Raw genomic sequence first — 16948 nt, forward strand, 5'->3', positions numbered from 1 at the left:
AGTTATAAAAAAACGAAACTGAATAAAAATTATATGGGCCATATGTGACATTCAAACACATATTTAATGACTACAAGATTGACATGGGTGAACACGCTCAAAGACTCTTTTTTAATAATTTCCACATAATTCGTAGATCGGCGCGGCTGTCCCAATACCGGCACAGATGCGCTCCGTTGAAATATGAATCAGTCCGCCGGCTTTCTAAAAATAGACCAAGCATTCCCTCCTCTAGCACAACCGAAGAGCGAGCGGCCTTCACATCAAGCAAGTATCTCGACAGCTTCGGAGGTGAAAACGCGCGTTCAATAGAAACAGCAGTAGAAAAGCATGGCTAGCCTTTGGAATAACGCACAATACTGGAGTGTGTCTCTACTTTTGTTCGCATATGTATATATGTGTTTAGGATGCTCGCCCCCGGAAGGGAACTACACCGAGCCTACTATTGAAGAGAAAATGTATTATTCGGATTCGTTCGTTTATGGAAAAGTTATCGAAATTTACAAGGGTGGGTACATGTATGACTCATTGTACACTGCCGGGGTAGAAGTATATTGTACCTTTAAAGGATCACCGCTTCCACAGCGCATCAACATTTCAGAAGCCGGTAAGCTTTTTATCCATCTTTAAATTTTAACGTTATTTTTTTTCAGATATATGTATATATTTTAGTATTTCCATGTTCCAACGCTTTCAAAATGATGTTGGTAATATTTTAGTTATTTGGTACATTGGTAAATTTTTGTTCATATTAGGTCAGTGCTAGATTAGTCACTGGAACCAGACAAGTAGAGCCGAGAATTAGGTTTGATAAACGCTGAAACGGGTCGTTATTGATTTATAACGTTGCGCGACTTTGTCGCATTGTTTTTTTTACCCCCCGCCAGTCTCCCTCCCCCATATCCAGACGCCGGCTGCCAGTAAGTCTCCCCCCCTCCCCGCCCCCGTTGATGGTGGCACGAGCCAGCGTTCCATCGATTGGAAACGGGGCGGTGAAAACAGCAACTTTCTAGTGCTCTTAGAAATTGATTCTCCAGCTCTAACTAACTTCGGGGTTAGCTACACAATGGCAGACTTTTGACACACGCTATGAGCAGTGTATACTGTCGATTTCATTTTCGTACAGTTCCATCGCCGATATTTGGATAGTTAAAAAAACCGAATATTTTTATATACATATTACCGCAAATTATTCTTGTCATTGTATAACGTGAGCATTTCCTCGTTTATAAGTGTCTGAACAAGGAACAAGAAACCACTCTTAACAAGATGAAGAGTATATGTATTATGTGTATACAGTCAGTCCCGCCCTTGCATGTTAAAATCGCGTAACACTATCCAGTTTTAAAGTCATCTTTGTGACTGGGACGTGTAAATTATCACAAAGAACAAAGGGTTGTAAAATATGTAAATTATTAATAAAGCGTTGAGTTATGATCAGAAACAGTTGGTGAGCATCAATGTTCGCTGTTGTGCAACAGAGCTGAACAAAATGGCTGATGCCGGTTATCTGGGATGCTGTTACGAGGAATGTGGTATCATCCCCGCGTGCCTGCATGCAGCGTGTTGAAGCGGGCAGGGCTATACAGCGTGTATGACTCGTGGGTGCTGCCATGTCCTCGCTGCATCATTTCCCTGGGGTGTCGTGATAAAGAATAATTCTCCGTGACGACAAAAAGTCACGTGCGGTCGCATCTACGTAACACATGCGTAAGTTTCAACTGTAATCAAAGCAAGGGAATTGTACAATCCCCATGGAGCTGAGAATGGCATTTGAATGAACTCTGATCCGCTGACTGGGGTATTAATGTCACACGGGTTGAAATGACCGATTCCTTGACAAGGGTAATTTTATGCGCTTTGAGTGAGTGAGTGAATATTTTTTGACGCCGCTTTTAGCAATATTCCAGCAATATCACGGCGAGTGACATCAGAAATGGGCTTCACACATTGTACCCATGTGGGGAATCAAACCTGGGTCTTCGGCGTGATGAGCGAACACCTTAACCACTAGGCTACCCCACCACGCCCTTATGCGCTTTGCGTTGACCATACCCGTATGTAGTGTGCACCTTAGTAAGTAACCAATTGATGTAAATATTGAATGATACACAAGGGCTACGATCGATGACGTTACCGTCCCAAACCTAACGTCAGCTAAAAGATGGAAAATCACGTCGTTTACGTGTAGCACACTTAGTCTATGTCCCCATTGACGTCTTGATAACGTTTTGTCAAAACAACGTTCGATCGCCACAAAGAGCTGCAATTATGCTGATGGGGCGTTAAGCAATATTCACTTAGTCAAATATACGTTCAACGTTGTTACGTAGAATCGCAGTCTAGCGTAGTCGTCCACGTAAGTAACGTCAACTGTTTCCTTTCAAGACGTTTTGACACTCATATACATATACATATCTAATCATGAAATACAAATCAAAGTTGTATTATATATATAATGTGGTTCTAAATAGGGCAGCAACATTTCTGAGAATGTGGTAGGCGTTGCGTTAATTGTTGGCTGTAAGTATGTCAGTGGCACGGGGTTTAGTGTGTACATCTGTCAGGCTGCTGTAGGCGGCAGGAGGCGCCCCGAGCTCGGCCAGTTTCCATTCAGTGTAGCATGACAAAACTAGAGAGGAGCTTTACCATGACAGATGGAGCCAGCTCCACGCCATGTCGTATGGCTTGTGTATAGACTTACCGCCTTTGTCGAAAAGTGACGTTATGTAGTTAAACGTTACTCAGAATTACGTTACAGGCGAATGGGAAGATTTCATTTCGCTTTGATAATTTTCCCCGCGTATGTGACTTACGGACAATTATGTCTTAAAACTTATTTTGTGTTCTATCTGTTCAAAACCGTGTTTAATCATGAAAAAACTTATAGATATGATGCGAAATTATATTTCATAATGATTTTCTTCGTCCTCACCAGTTGTCGAAAACATGTCACGCGATATAATATTCGGCAGTTCCAGCTCTATGATAGGGTGGAAATAGAAACTACTCATGGGAATTTAGGGAACCCTTTTACTAAAACTGCGCATACGATTAACGGAATAATCGTACCGTCTTTAAAAAAACCTGTGTTATTTCATCTCTTAAACACGTAGCCATTAAAATATAAATATTACTCATTCACCCGATGATATAATCATGTTGTTTGTTTATTTGTTTGTTGCTTAACGCCGCACTCTGCAATATTCAATATATATCGGCGGTCTGTAAATAAACGAGTCTGGATCAGGCAATCCAGTGATTGACATCATGAGCATCGACCCGCGAAATTGGGATACGATGACACGCATCAACAAAGTCAGCGAGCCTGACCACCCAATCCCTTTAGTCGCCTTTTACGGCAAGCATGGTTTGCTGAAGACCTATTCACGGATCTTCACGGGTGAGATAATCATGTAAATTGACAAAGTAGACTGAATAAGATCTTTATAACGGATCTTAAAAAAACTTACTTCATATTCATAAGCGACCCATGCTTAGTACGCATCACCTATCTATTGGCTATCCTGTACGTAAGACAATGTGACGATTCCATACGTGCAATAAAATAAATCTTGCTATTGGCTTCAAATACTACTTCTTACCCCACGCGATATTTAAATCAGTTAACAATTCGGAGATTCAGTTACAGGTGTATTTATTAACTCACATAAATCATTTAACAGGAACGCCGCGTATTTCCTAACGTTATAACCAGCCATCTCACTTAATATGTAAACATACGCTAAGAACTTTAACCTCTGACCCTCCAAGATGGCGTCATCCGCTGGCTCCTATCGACCCGTCCTGAGAGTTATTCAACCACCCTCTTCTGATATGCTAATCTTCCACGTGATAATAACAAGAGATTATGATACATTCTCAACGCAAACAACTTCTGATAACCACCTGAACAATTACAGCGACCGCACGGAACAGATAAGCCAGGGCCCTTCCATCCCATGAACGACATCCGTGTTCTCACAACAATACCGCTGACAATATATCTAAATGATGTGTTTTGGGGCGGGGCGGAATCATACTTACACTTATTACCTTAGTTTGATTGTTTGGATGTTTCCAGCTAAACCCGACACGAGAGAGCCTTGTCTCAGCCGTCGGCGAACAGTATATTGATGGTGCGCCCTCTATATAAATAAGCAGGATGTATTTGGTCTGAGGCTAGAACAGAAGAAGCTGTCGGTGTTCATATATAACTTGTTGCACTGAATTGTACTATCTTCCTAAACACAGGCTATCTAACCCTCTAATATGATCGCCAGCCTAAACAGTTTCAATGGCTGGCGGTTCTTATTCGACTGTTATGAAAACTATATCCTGGCGAGCCAGTTGGCAAGCATGTGTAAGCCTGACGTCTTACATATTTCTATTTAAACTCTAGCCTCGTGTTGTAAACATGTGCTGGTTATATACAGCGAAACCTCATTAGTCCCGAAACTCCACTATCCGGGCAATTACTGTTACAGACATCTTAAAATATTAACAATAATTCGTTAATCCGAATACTTGTTAATCTGGACGATTTCATTCGGAACGCCATCGTTTAGATAATCGAGGGTTCACTGTATGAACACAGCCAAAGCAATGTGTCGGGTAGTTTAGTCACCAAACATGTGTTTTGCGATGCCTCCATTTAATTTTTTAGAGACATTCAAAATCCATTTCGCTTGTGCCATGATCATGGTAAATTGATTAACGTACGTATTCACGTGCGTTAGGCTAATATTTCAGTATGCGCGTCATGTTGATGCACGATTTAAGAAAATCAATAGAATTAACTCCGTCACGCAATCGTTTACAATCTTGTTCAGCTAAAGTAAGATATATATAAATATGACCCCAGTCTCGTTAATTATCATGCATACCTCTCTCAGTTCCTGTCTTAGCGAGTACAACAGTTTTTCAAGTACTACATTATTGAAAGGCATGCATTGTGACATTCTTCTCTTAGTTTCAGCCCGAGGGTACTTACCTCATCGTGACAATAGTTCGTCTCGTGACATGTGACGGATAAGACTGACAGGTGACATGCGCATGACCTGAGTGTTAAATATGATTTATGACCTGTAATGACACTCTGAAATGTATGACATTGGCATGATGATATACGGACGTTTCGGTGAAGTGGGGTTTAACGTCGTGTTTAAGATAATTGCACTTATATAGCGACGTCCATGCTCATTGGAGGGCGCTTTACCACTAGACCACACAGGCGATCCGCTTCTTGAAATGCAGCCTAGCACTATCATAATGAATTTACTATAATCATACAGTGGTTGCGTTTGGTGCAATTTGCGGCTATTGTCGTCACTCACCATCTTTAACATCGCGACAGTCGTAAAGCGGAAAGGGTAGGGGGCTGCTTGCACAAAGCTATCTATCTCAGTGCGAAGTTGTTACTCCTATACGTTAACATGTAAACACAATGGTCTTATATCAAGGCTCCGCGTGAAGGCAAACACAACCTCGTTCCACAAAGTGATCTTAGCCATAGCGGTGGTAAATGTAGGTAAAAGTGTATTGCTCAACATTTGATGGGGACAGTTCTGCTATTTCTTCATAATGATACAAAATGTTCCTATCAAAGATTGAGTAGTATATGTTAGAGTTACGACAGACACAATGCTAAACTCGCTGACTTCGTTGGTGCATGTCATCGTATCCAAATTGTGTGGATCGATGCTTATGGTGTCAATCACTGGATTGCCTAGTCCAAACTCGATTACTTACAGACCGTCGTCATATAGCTTGAATATTGCTGAGTGCGGCGTTAAACAACAAACATACAAACGAACACAATGCTAAAAAAATAACTGTTTGTGAGAAAGCTCACTTGTTCCATTTACAAGAAGCAAGCTTAGCGCTAAGACGGGTTTAAGTCAATGTATACTTTGTTGACGCGCACCTTTCTGGCTTTCTTCATTTGAGATATGGCAATTAACTTAATTCTGATTTTCCGAATGAAACGAAATATTCATCCCCACACGCAATAGCAAGATGGCAGATGGCAATCCAGGACGAACAATCTAACATCCCACCACTCAATCAAGAAATCTCGACTTTATGTCCTTTGTATTCAATATTTCGTAACTGCAGTCCGACTTAAATGTGTCGACTAAACCAACAGCCAGCTAAACACTTGACCTGAAACATGTTATTACTTGTTTAATGGGGGCTCTCTACTCCCCGTACTGCTAGTTGTGTAAACTTAATGGGGTTTGCGTCACAGCACTGTTGGGGACCAATCACAGATCACAGAACAGCAGACCTTCATAGCACAGAGGACAGGCTGCCAGCGGAACAGCCTCAACCCCATAGATTTAACTGAAGATTAGGGAGATTAATTCTGTTTGTCTTCTTTACACAATTAGACAGTCTAAATGCTTTCGTTCGTGTATTTGCATTACTTGTCTCGAATATATTTAGTACCCGTATGGTCATGATTAATTCTGCATGGACATATCCCGTTTTCTGCCACGAACTCGACTACGCGTACGGTTGATCGGATACAGTATTGTTTTATTTTCTTACACCCCGTTTGGCATTCTACCGCATAGATCCTCATATCCAATTCTTGTCGAGATGAACAAGGAGGATCTGGTGCTCATAGACTACCCGTGAAGATCGGGTTAAAATAGGTCTTCAGCAACCCACGCTTGTTGCAAGAGGAACTAACGGGTTCGAGTGGTCAGGCTTGCTGACTTGGTTGATGCATGTCATTACATCCCAATTGCGTGGATCGATGCTCATGATGTCAATCTCTGGTTTGTCTGGTCCAGACTCGATTATTTACAGTCCGCCGTCATATAGCTGGAATATTGCTGAGTGCGGCGAACAACAAACACATTCAGCGTGTGGCAGCTGCCATCATACCCAACGGCGTGATCGCTGCTCTTGTTATCAACAACTGTTTGGCCTGGTCTAGACAACTAGCCGTGATGTCGCTGGAACACTGATAACTGCGATGTTACCAAGATCATTAGTCGTGCCAGGATCCGCTAGAAGTAGGTTCTGGTTGTGATCATGGTTTCACGCAGTGGATAACAAAAGCCTCCACCACTATGTGCCCTTCTCCCAAATTAAGCCCACACGAGCTTAAATTCTGTTCAAAACGTTGAAAACCCAACTCACTCACTCACTCACTTTACCTAGGTCATCACGCTCCTGGTTTGTTTCTGGGGATATAGATTTACGTGTACGAAACAGACTCAGATGTCAAGACATAGCTATAAACGTTGTTTAATTGACGTATCTGTTTGTTTATTCGAAATCCTCACACAATTCCTGAAACCCTAACGCAACAACCAGCGTGATCCTCAACAGACTGGATGGGTCTATTGGTGGTAATTAGATGTTGGAACTCTCACCCCCCGCCGAGCAGTAACGGGATTTCTGGCAGCATACCTCAGGTGCCATGTGGCAGGCAAGGTGCATTTCTCCCTCCCCTTGTTTCCCGACCCTTGTTAAAGTGATAGACTCAATTGGAGATGTACGTGTGGCTCCGTGTTGGATGGGTATACTGCGATAACCATTGGTGCCAGTCCATGCATTGATACCATGTTGAGGAGAACACGTTTCCTCTGTATCTCGTGTGTATAAGGTCTTGTGTCGTGGGAGGGGGTCATGTTGCCATCGTTACGTGGTACCAAGTCCAAAGTGAAACCATTGTCAGGACAGGACCATTGTACAGATTATGCCTTGTGTCCAGTAGGTCATGTTGTCGTGGTATCTTGTGTCAAGGAGGTCATGTTGTCGTGGTATCTTGTGTCAAGGAGGTCATGTTGTCATGGTATCATGTGTCAAGGAGGTCATGTTGTCATGGTATCTTTTGTCAAGGAGGTCATGTTGTCATGGTTTCTTGTGTCCTTGAGGTCATGTTGTCATGGTTTCTTGTGTCCTTGAGATCATGTTGTCATGGTTTCTTGTGTCCTTGAGGTCATGTTGTCATGGTACCTTGTGTCAAGGAGGTCATGTTGTCATGGTATCTTGTGTCAAGGAGGTCATGTCGTCATGGTTTCGTGTGTCCATGAGGTCATGTTGTCATGGTAACTTGTTTCAGGGAGGCCATGTTGTCATGGTATCTTGTGTCCAGGAGGTCATGTTGTCGTGGTATCTTGTGTCAAGGAGGTCATGTTATCATGGTAACTTGTGTTAAGGAGGTCATGTCGTCAGGGTATCTTGTGTTCATGAGGTCCTGTTGTCATTGTATCATGTGTTCATAAGGTCATGGTATATTGTGTCAAAGAGGTCATGTTGTCATGGTATCTTGTGTTCATGAGGTCATGTCGTCATGGTATCTTGTGTTCATGAGGTCATGGTATCTTGTGTTCATGTTGTCATGGTATCTTGTGTTCATGAGGTCATGGTATCTTGTGTCCATGAGGTCATGTCGTCATGGTATCTTGTGTTCATGAGGTCATGGTATCTTGTGTTCATGAGGTCATGGTATCTTGTGTTCATGAGGTCATGGTATCTTGTGTCCATGAGGTCAAGTCGTCATGGTATCTTGTGTTCATGAGGTCATGTCGTCATGGTATCTTGTGTTCATGAGGTCATGTTATCTTATGTACATGAGGTCATGTTATCTTATGTACATGAGGTCATGGTATCTTATGTACATGAGGTCATGTTATCTTATGTACATGAGGTCATGTTATCTTATGTACATGAGGTCATGTTATCTTATGTACATGAGGTCTTGTTGTCTTCAGTCCAGGAGGTCAAGTCCAGGATGAGTTTTTGCCCATGGTACCATTTGTACAGATTATGTATCCAGTTGTCATGGTCTTGTTGTCATGGTATCTTTTCTTACCCCCAAACCATAATTTTATAAACAGTACCAGACAAATTCATCTGGGAACAAATGGAGACACACAAAAATCCGGATGAAATTATGTGAACAGAATTACACAGAAAATGCATCGAAGGCCTGTAGCTCTGCTACAAGCAGCTGATAACAGGTAACTGTATCACACACCTTCCCCCGCCTCCTTCATAGAGCAGCGACCTTACACCTAGATTGGTCGGATGACAGGAATAGCGTTCTACTTCATCCGGTAAATAGATGATCTGTTGAACACATTCCACATCCACATCCACTTGTACAGACACTTGGTAGGTAGATGGCCCGATACCTGACACCAAGGAACACACCCAGTCATTTCAGTCGATGGCTGGGAAGTGCTGCTTCTTCTAAAAACAACCGTTCTCGGAAATTGTGTTTGAAGTAGCATCAGTACCAGGTACAAATCTGTGGCTTTATCTGTAGGGGGAGGAAACGAAGGCGTGGTGCTCTTTCGTGTTCGACATCTGTTCACCTGACAGTACCACGATGCGGATCCAGGATTTCGTAGAGGATGGGTAGTCTTTAATGATGCAACACAGGAAAAGAAAGTATTTTATTTCTCCTCAGTGCCGTTAGGTTTACGTGTCGGTTCCCCTTCAATGGTTATCCGGCTATGGCTGTGAGAGGATTTTCAAATAAACAACACTCCCAAACACCTTTCCTCCCATTGGCATTTGTGTGAATGGTATGTTAAGTAAACGAACATTTGTACGTCACTCATGGAGTAAGGTTGGGCATTCATTCGTGTATGATTTTGGGTGGCCTTGTGGATGCCTTTTGGTTAAGGTAATGACTCATCGAGGACCGGGGTTCGATTCCCAACATTAGTACCATCATGTAATACTTGCACAAGTCTCTAAGGCAATAACTATTAGATTAAATAATAATTTCTATATTATATAAATAATAAGAACACGTTGTCCCGATAAAATACTTATCTAGACTTATCAGCAACCGCTGTCATCCAATCAACCATCACCCACTAGTTCACAGCGACCTCTGGTGTGGTCTTTGGCGCCATCTGGCGGCAGTTATTCCCCGGAGCTACAGAGGTTTGCTATCACTTACCTGATTTATTCCGCAATTATTTGCTCCTCTTGACAAAATATACATCGCTTAAGTTGTGGATTACGATAGTGCACGTGTTGCGTTTGCGCATTACGCAAGATAAACTAACTTAATTGAATGGCATCGCCGCGAGGACTGGTCTATATATAGAAGCAATATTCCCTGGAAGCTACACGATACATCTGCATGCTTGTAGCAAGGAATTTCTCCCAGATCTATTTGTCTTACATTTTTTTCGTGTTTGTAGAATTTAGTGTTTCCAGGTTTTATTCCTATCCTGGCAGTGTTACATCAATGATCGGTTTCTTGGACGATGAGCAATTTCGTTTTACTATCTGTTCACAAATAAATCCGTCAATAATTCTTTAATACTCTTTCCATGGCTTCTTTCGAGGAAAGCAGCTCAATGTTGTATTTATCGCTGAATTAAACATGCCGTCTCATGAACCGACCAAATTTCTGTGCCATCAACACGAGGAGAAGTTACCATACTGCCTCGGCAAAATACTTGTAAATACTTGTAAATACTTATAAATACTTGTAAATGTGTTGATGGATTTGCAAGGTGTTCAGTTGGACGTTGGCCAGGTACTCCAGGTGCTGGCAGGGAATGGGTACACATTCTCGCATTGCAACAAGTGGGTATACACTCTCGCAATGCAGCATCACCAGCTCTTGAACATCATTCGTCACCACTCGCCCCTTTCCGTAATCTGCAAGAAGACTCGTCCCCCTATCGATGAATGTTATGTGCGAAAATACGACAAACCAATCAGGATGCGCGTATGATTTCAAGTTCTTCGTCAAAGAATCCCTCAGAAATAATTTTTGATTTTACATGTGTCTTGCATCTACAAATATACCCAAGACACAGTTAAATGTGTTCAATCATACTGTATAATACCTTAAGTCCCGATGTGTCTTAAATAGCATCTGGAATATATATGACATATGGGAAATTTACGTGAATCATTACGCAACGAGTTCACATTGTTTTTAGTTCTGCCCGTTTGCACTTCGACGGAACAGAGTCGCAAACCATGGACACGAGAGGGACACGAGTCGCTATTCGGCTTGTCCCGGAATAACACGAGTTGGTCACGAATGTCTTGAACATGTGTATATTTTACTCACGGGGTCCACGTCTGAACAAGTTCCTGGTACCCGTGCTTGTGGCAAGAGCCGAGTAAACAAGGATTGATGGTTATAATGCCTGACCTGGTTGAGTGTGTGTCGCGGTGTCGTGAATAAATGCTCATGTTATCAACCACTTGTTTGTCTGGTTCATACTCGATAGGGATATTGGTGGAACAGTGATGACTGCAATGGCGGGTCCCGTCGACCGGGGTCCATTTTGTATGTTTGTTGTTTCACGCCGCACACAGCTTTATTTTAGCAACTGGGATACGATGAAATGTAGCAACCAAGTTAGCGAGTCTGAACACCCGAACCCGTTAGTCGCCTCTTACGACAAGCAAAGTCGCCCTTTGCGGCAAGAATGGGTTGGTGAAGACATATTCTAACCCGGATCTTCACTGGTCCTGTCGACCTTCATCGCCAGTCGTTGGTGCTATTACGTACTGGTATTACGTGGTATGTCTTCGACCTTGTCCAGTAGAAGAAGACAAGTGATGGACGGGGAATGTATTCAATATACATGTGCTCACTCTATTCGCTAGATCCAGCATATCTTCACCTAAAGGCTACACGTTTTCTAAATTTGCCCATTGTTTGATACAGCCGATTAACATATAGCATATAACACAGAATCTAACCACTATAAATAATTATGCATAAATAAACAAACAAACAAGATTTTCGTATCGAAACGTAAAAAAGCTCTTTTATGCCTGCCTACTTGTAGTGCCGAAAGCTATTTTACCTGCTAAAAAATTCGTGAAGCAAGTAATAAAAGCGTGGCCTAAAATTCATATTTCTTCTTCCAACAGCTGCAAAATTACATACACGGCGTTCCTTATATTGACTTTACTTATTAAAGTGACAATAACCGAATGCCGTGTGAATGGCCTTAGCAGGAGTATAAATTTCCATTTTTGTACCATGCCCACTTTTTGTCTTCATCCTTTTACATTTACAAAAAATAAGGTCACTCGGTGTATTAAGTTTACCCACATTCTTTTGGGAACAATAGGTTCAAATTGAACATCAATGAGCTCGGACATCAATTTATAAATTCACTCCAGTGAACAAAACCCTGCATACCGCCCTGTGATGAATGATGATTGTGGTGTTGATGAGTTGTGCGTCTAGTAGTATCTATCTGTCTCGTCATGGTGGTATTTGGCTAACAACTAGTAAGTGGAAAGGTCACACCGGGAATTGTATGTTATTACTATGTGGCATTTAGATGTATGGACAACTTGTTTTGCAATGAGCAAAATGAGATGTGCCGATAGAATATAATGCTCTCATAATGCTCTCATAATGCTCTTCTAGTGCTCGTGAAATAGCAAGCTCTTGACATGAGCCGAACTCCTTCTCGTCTCTATGGATAACATTTTGAACTTATCTTCGAATTTAAAACACTGTTACTGGTTCTTTTATCATGCATATATATACATCCAAACCTCTTTATAACTCTCATTTGAAATTTTCACACAAACTAAAGTCTCGGTTATGAACTACACATGTGTTGTCATGAGATATTTCGTGGCCATTTCAAAACAGAACAGTAACGTTACAAATCGGTATACAGCCATGCGCGTTATAATAAGGAGTTCGTATCTGGCACTGAAGAATGCCAAAAAATGAGAACGAGACAGTTGCCTGTATACATCCATAAATATGATAAAAAAAGATTAAAAAATATGAATACGTTCGTATGGTGCAGTAGTGTGTTTTGTAGCAAAGCACTAAGAAATATGTATCACAAATGTTTTCTAATCTATTTCGGGAATTGTGCTTTGCTTTTGAGGAAAGATTAAGTTGTAGCAAAGCATTACTTAGCTGGGTTTACGAACCTCGCAGTCAAGGGAAGACTCCGTATTCGGGGGTTTATGAGACCCGCTCGTCGTGTGGCGAGGTTGAGAGAATGTTTAAAACAGTTGCCATACCATCCTGTAAACCAGCTGTGTATTATTACCTAGGTCGCAGCGCCCTCTTGCGGCCCCAAGAGCACTATTACTGAAAAAACCCATTCATAGTAAACTGAACTACATACTTTGGTTCACCGGCGGAACCAAGCAGCTCACTTCCTAACTTACATACGTCCTTGCGAATAGCTTGATAGTTTTAGTATAGGAGGAGTGGTTTATGGTACCTTTTTAAGAGAGAGAGAAAATGATGGTTGTGATGATGATGATGATGATGATGATGATGATGATGATGGTTGTAATGACGACGACGATGATGATGATGAGTGGGTGAGTGAGTATGGTTTTACGCCGCTTTTAGCAATATTCCAGCACTATCACGGCGGGGGACACCAGAAATGGGCTTCACACATTGTACCCACGTGGAGAACTGAACCTGGCACTTCGATGAAGAGAGCAAACACTTTAACCACTAAGCTAATTCTCATTCTTCTACTCAATTTGAATACAGTTCGACAATTTGAAATATACCTGTTCATTAGGACCACTAGGCTACCCCACCTCCCTGATGGTGATGATGACGGTTGTGATGACGACGACGACTATGATGATGGTGATGATGATGACGATGATGATGGCTGTGATGACGATAATAGTTCTTATGATGTTGATGATGATGATGGTGGTGGTTGTGATGACGATAATGTTGGCTGTGATGATGATGATGATGATGATGATGATGATGATGATGATGATTAAAACATTCACTCCCTTCAAAACACGGGTCTATCAAAACTACATCAACGGGGAGATAACTCCAATTCTGACAGCTGGAAGATGTGCGTGGTATTCTGTACATTCCTGTTAGATACTGACAGATGCAGAAACGCTCTCCTGATGATCCTACCAGATCCCCGCTCCTTGGTTACACAGGAAAACACAGAATCGACGCTAGTACGCTCTCCATCTCGCGAAACATAAGCGCTCGAAAACATTCTCTACACAGGATAGAAAATGTCCAATGTCACATGCCTAACAAATCAAATCTAATGACAAGCAAGGAGAATATTTTAAGAATTATTAGGTTTTAAAATCGCTACGGGGTTGAAAGTTGATTAAATTAGTCTAAAACTTTCTGTCGCAAATCAATAATTTTGATAATCTAATGAATGGCATTGAACAGAAAAAGAAACGCAGAACATCAAAGCCAGTCTGGCGAAACATTTCAATATAGTAATGTAGACGGGGCAAGGATGTCGGCCCTAATTTCATTCATGCGACAGAGATGAAATATGTCTATATTAATCATACATCATTTCAGTGTATAATTATTATTAGTAGATTCATAACATGAGGATACTGTCGAAATTATTTCCATCAAGTAAAATACTTTTACACGTTTACGAATAGGTTTTGGATAGAAAATTATACGGAGATACATTCATCTGAAACAATTTACAACTGAAGTTCGAAGAATTGTACACAGTGGAAGCTCCCTTTAATGATCATTGATTGAATTGTTTTATTACACACAGAACATACATTCCCGGCCAGACTCTCTTTATAGCAAGCTTCCGGTTTCAGGAGGTTGGGCGAGAGTAACAATCATTGTTATTCGCTGATCTCTCCGTGAGGGCGGTCGGGTAGCCTGGTGGTTAAAGCGTTCGCTCGTCACGCCGAAGTCCCGGGTTCGATTCCCCACATGGGAACAATGTGTGAAGCCCATTTCTGGTGTCCCCCGCCATGATATTGCTGGAATATTGCTAAAAGCGGCGTAAAACCTCACTCACTCTCCATGAGGACGAACAAAGGTTATTTTTCTCAGCCTTTTGACAATAATCTAAGAAACCTGCAGCAAAGCTAGCTGTATATTTAGCTTGTCACTGAGACCTGTTCAGAGCAATATTACGTCCCTTCTTGAAGTAAGGTATTTGTTTATTATGTCTGGCAAAGCAGTGTGCATCGTATTTTCCTTACTTAAAATTACATCTAGATTCTTGGAGTTGAGCCCTTAATGCCATTCTAGATTGATCACCCATTGTGTATCTCAAATGTCAATCATTACGTGTTTAAGTGTACATTTCCTGTGGTGATATGTCAAGCGTTACGCTTCACATAGAGATGCACAGAGCTACTGGAAGCGTTAGCTGTCAGTCATACAACACATTGCTCTTACTTTACACTAACATTTGGACATGCCTACAAACAACAACGCGTAACATTTCGATGAGTTATGTTTTTAGGGTTACGGAAGTGATGGGGACTCTCTATTTCTGAGGCGAAGTGCCGACATAGTACATCTACGTTAGTAGACTAACGCTTAGCCTCTGAAAATTATAATATTGATAGAAACGATAATATTTAATTGAAAAGGAGCTCAGTTAGACTTGTTTCATTTAGAGCTTTGCTAAAATCAACTTAGGGTATTACCGAACTCAAGTGGACCAGCAGGACAAGTTCGTTACATCCGTAGGTCGTTATGTCCGATGTTCGTTATGTCCAGTGTTCGTTATATCCGATGTCCGTTATGTCCATTGATATTCACGTGAAAAATAATACTGATTCCCACTCGAGATTGGGTTCATTTTAGACGACTTTTCGGTATACCAGAGTTCGAGATATGAGGGGTATATTTGTCAAAGTGAATATAGCGGTAAATACTGGGAAACATGTATCCCCTATCGATGTTTGTTACGGCGGCGGTTCAATGTATTGAACTTCACGACAAACAATATCAACTGAAGATCAAAGGAAGGATTCAACCACGCAGTGCCTCCAAGGTTACAATTCGTACATTTGAACCAAGTACCTTTCCTTTGTACATATTTGTACAACCAAAAATACCCTTCCGTCTGACATCGAATCAGTTTGTTCAAAGCATTTAATAGTTGACCCCTGACCTTAAGGACATTTGAAACCGGTCCTCAGTCATGACATGAAACCTTGAAGGGTCAAATTTGAAAAATTATCCCCCGTATAAAAGAACAGCCATTGTCTGAAGTGAATGATTCTGGTGGCCAGATGCTGTTACTCTCTCGCACTATTCCTCCCCCCACCCCCCACATTTCCCGCAGGACGCGCCCCTACACGTGTGGGGGTGGGGACAATACCAGAACAAAGGCATGATTTCGTCCGCCTGTTGGTGCCTTAGGCGCCCGTTTATTGTTGCGACTGATCTGGATTTCTAAGTGCGATGACAAATCATTGTCAAGTGTGGTGTGCTTATGCCATTGTTGCTGTCGTGGGCTGAAGCTTTGTTCGGGGGGTGATAGTTGACTGTTTATTACAGGTAGTTTAGTTTGACACCAATTGTCATAGATCATGGCTGTGGCTTCCGTAGTTCAAAGATGCATCAGATATCTAACTATTCTATGATCAGTTGTGTAAATGTACTGTCACAACATACCATTTAACCATTTATATCTTGTATTTGAGTTTCAGTATCACGAAATGAATCTCCAGATTTATTTCATGCTTGCAGTTACAGAAATAGTCTCATTAAATAACGCTAAAAATTCGTTCCAGTGGACGACTTGATTAAGATAAAATATCCAAATAATAGTTGTTAGGATTATAGTATTAAATCCGCGCATGTCCAGCTGCGGTATTAACTTCCCCTGCTTTGTTCCCGACGTGTGAGTCACTAGCAGGCTTATACTGATAAAGAAGGTCTTAACACTTCAGCCAGATTTGTTTTCTCAAATTATCGATGAATCAGCCAGACTTTATATTAACCCGGGCAGTGATGACGCTCGAGATCTGAGCGAGAACCCTGTTATTTAGATGATATCGGGTGCACAACTAATCATAGTTTTTCATGCTGAATTGACTTGGGGATTATTTCATTTCACTGCGGGTTGTGCAACTGATGAAAGGGCCCCTGGTGTTGAAATTGCGCGGTATAATGAGGATCGGTGGGGATGTAAAGCTCACGGGACAGCCATTAACCGCCGCAGACCTC

At 41.7% G+C, this 16948-nt stretch overlaps 1 protein-coding gene across 2 annotated transcripts in view; it reads left to right on the forward strand.

Annotated features, from left to right (window-relative positions):
• Positions 1-244: 244 nt before the first annotated feature.
• Positions 245-16948, forward strand: part of LOC139445053 (uncharacterized) — a 69170-nt gene continuing 52466 nt past the window's right edge. For both annotated transcript variants that reach the window (XM_071226118.1, XM_071226120.1), the window contains exon 1: positions 245-607. In XM_071226118.1, the coding sequence (XP_071082219.1) occupies positions 331-607 (277 nt within the window). In that variant the 5' untranslated portion in view covers positions 245-330. The remainder of the gene's footprint in view (positions 608-16948) is intronic.

Source organism: Haliotis cracherodii, unplaced genomic scaffold (genome assembly GCF_022045235.1).
Source record: "Haliotis cracherodii isolate W230 unplaced genomic scaffold, xgHalCrac1.p SCAF_6, whole genome shotgun sequence".
Lineage (NCBI taxonomy): Eukaryota > Metazoa > Mollusca > Gastropoda > Lepetellida > Haliotidae > Haliotis > Haliotis cracherodii.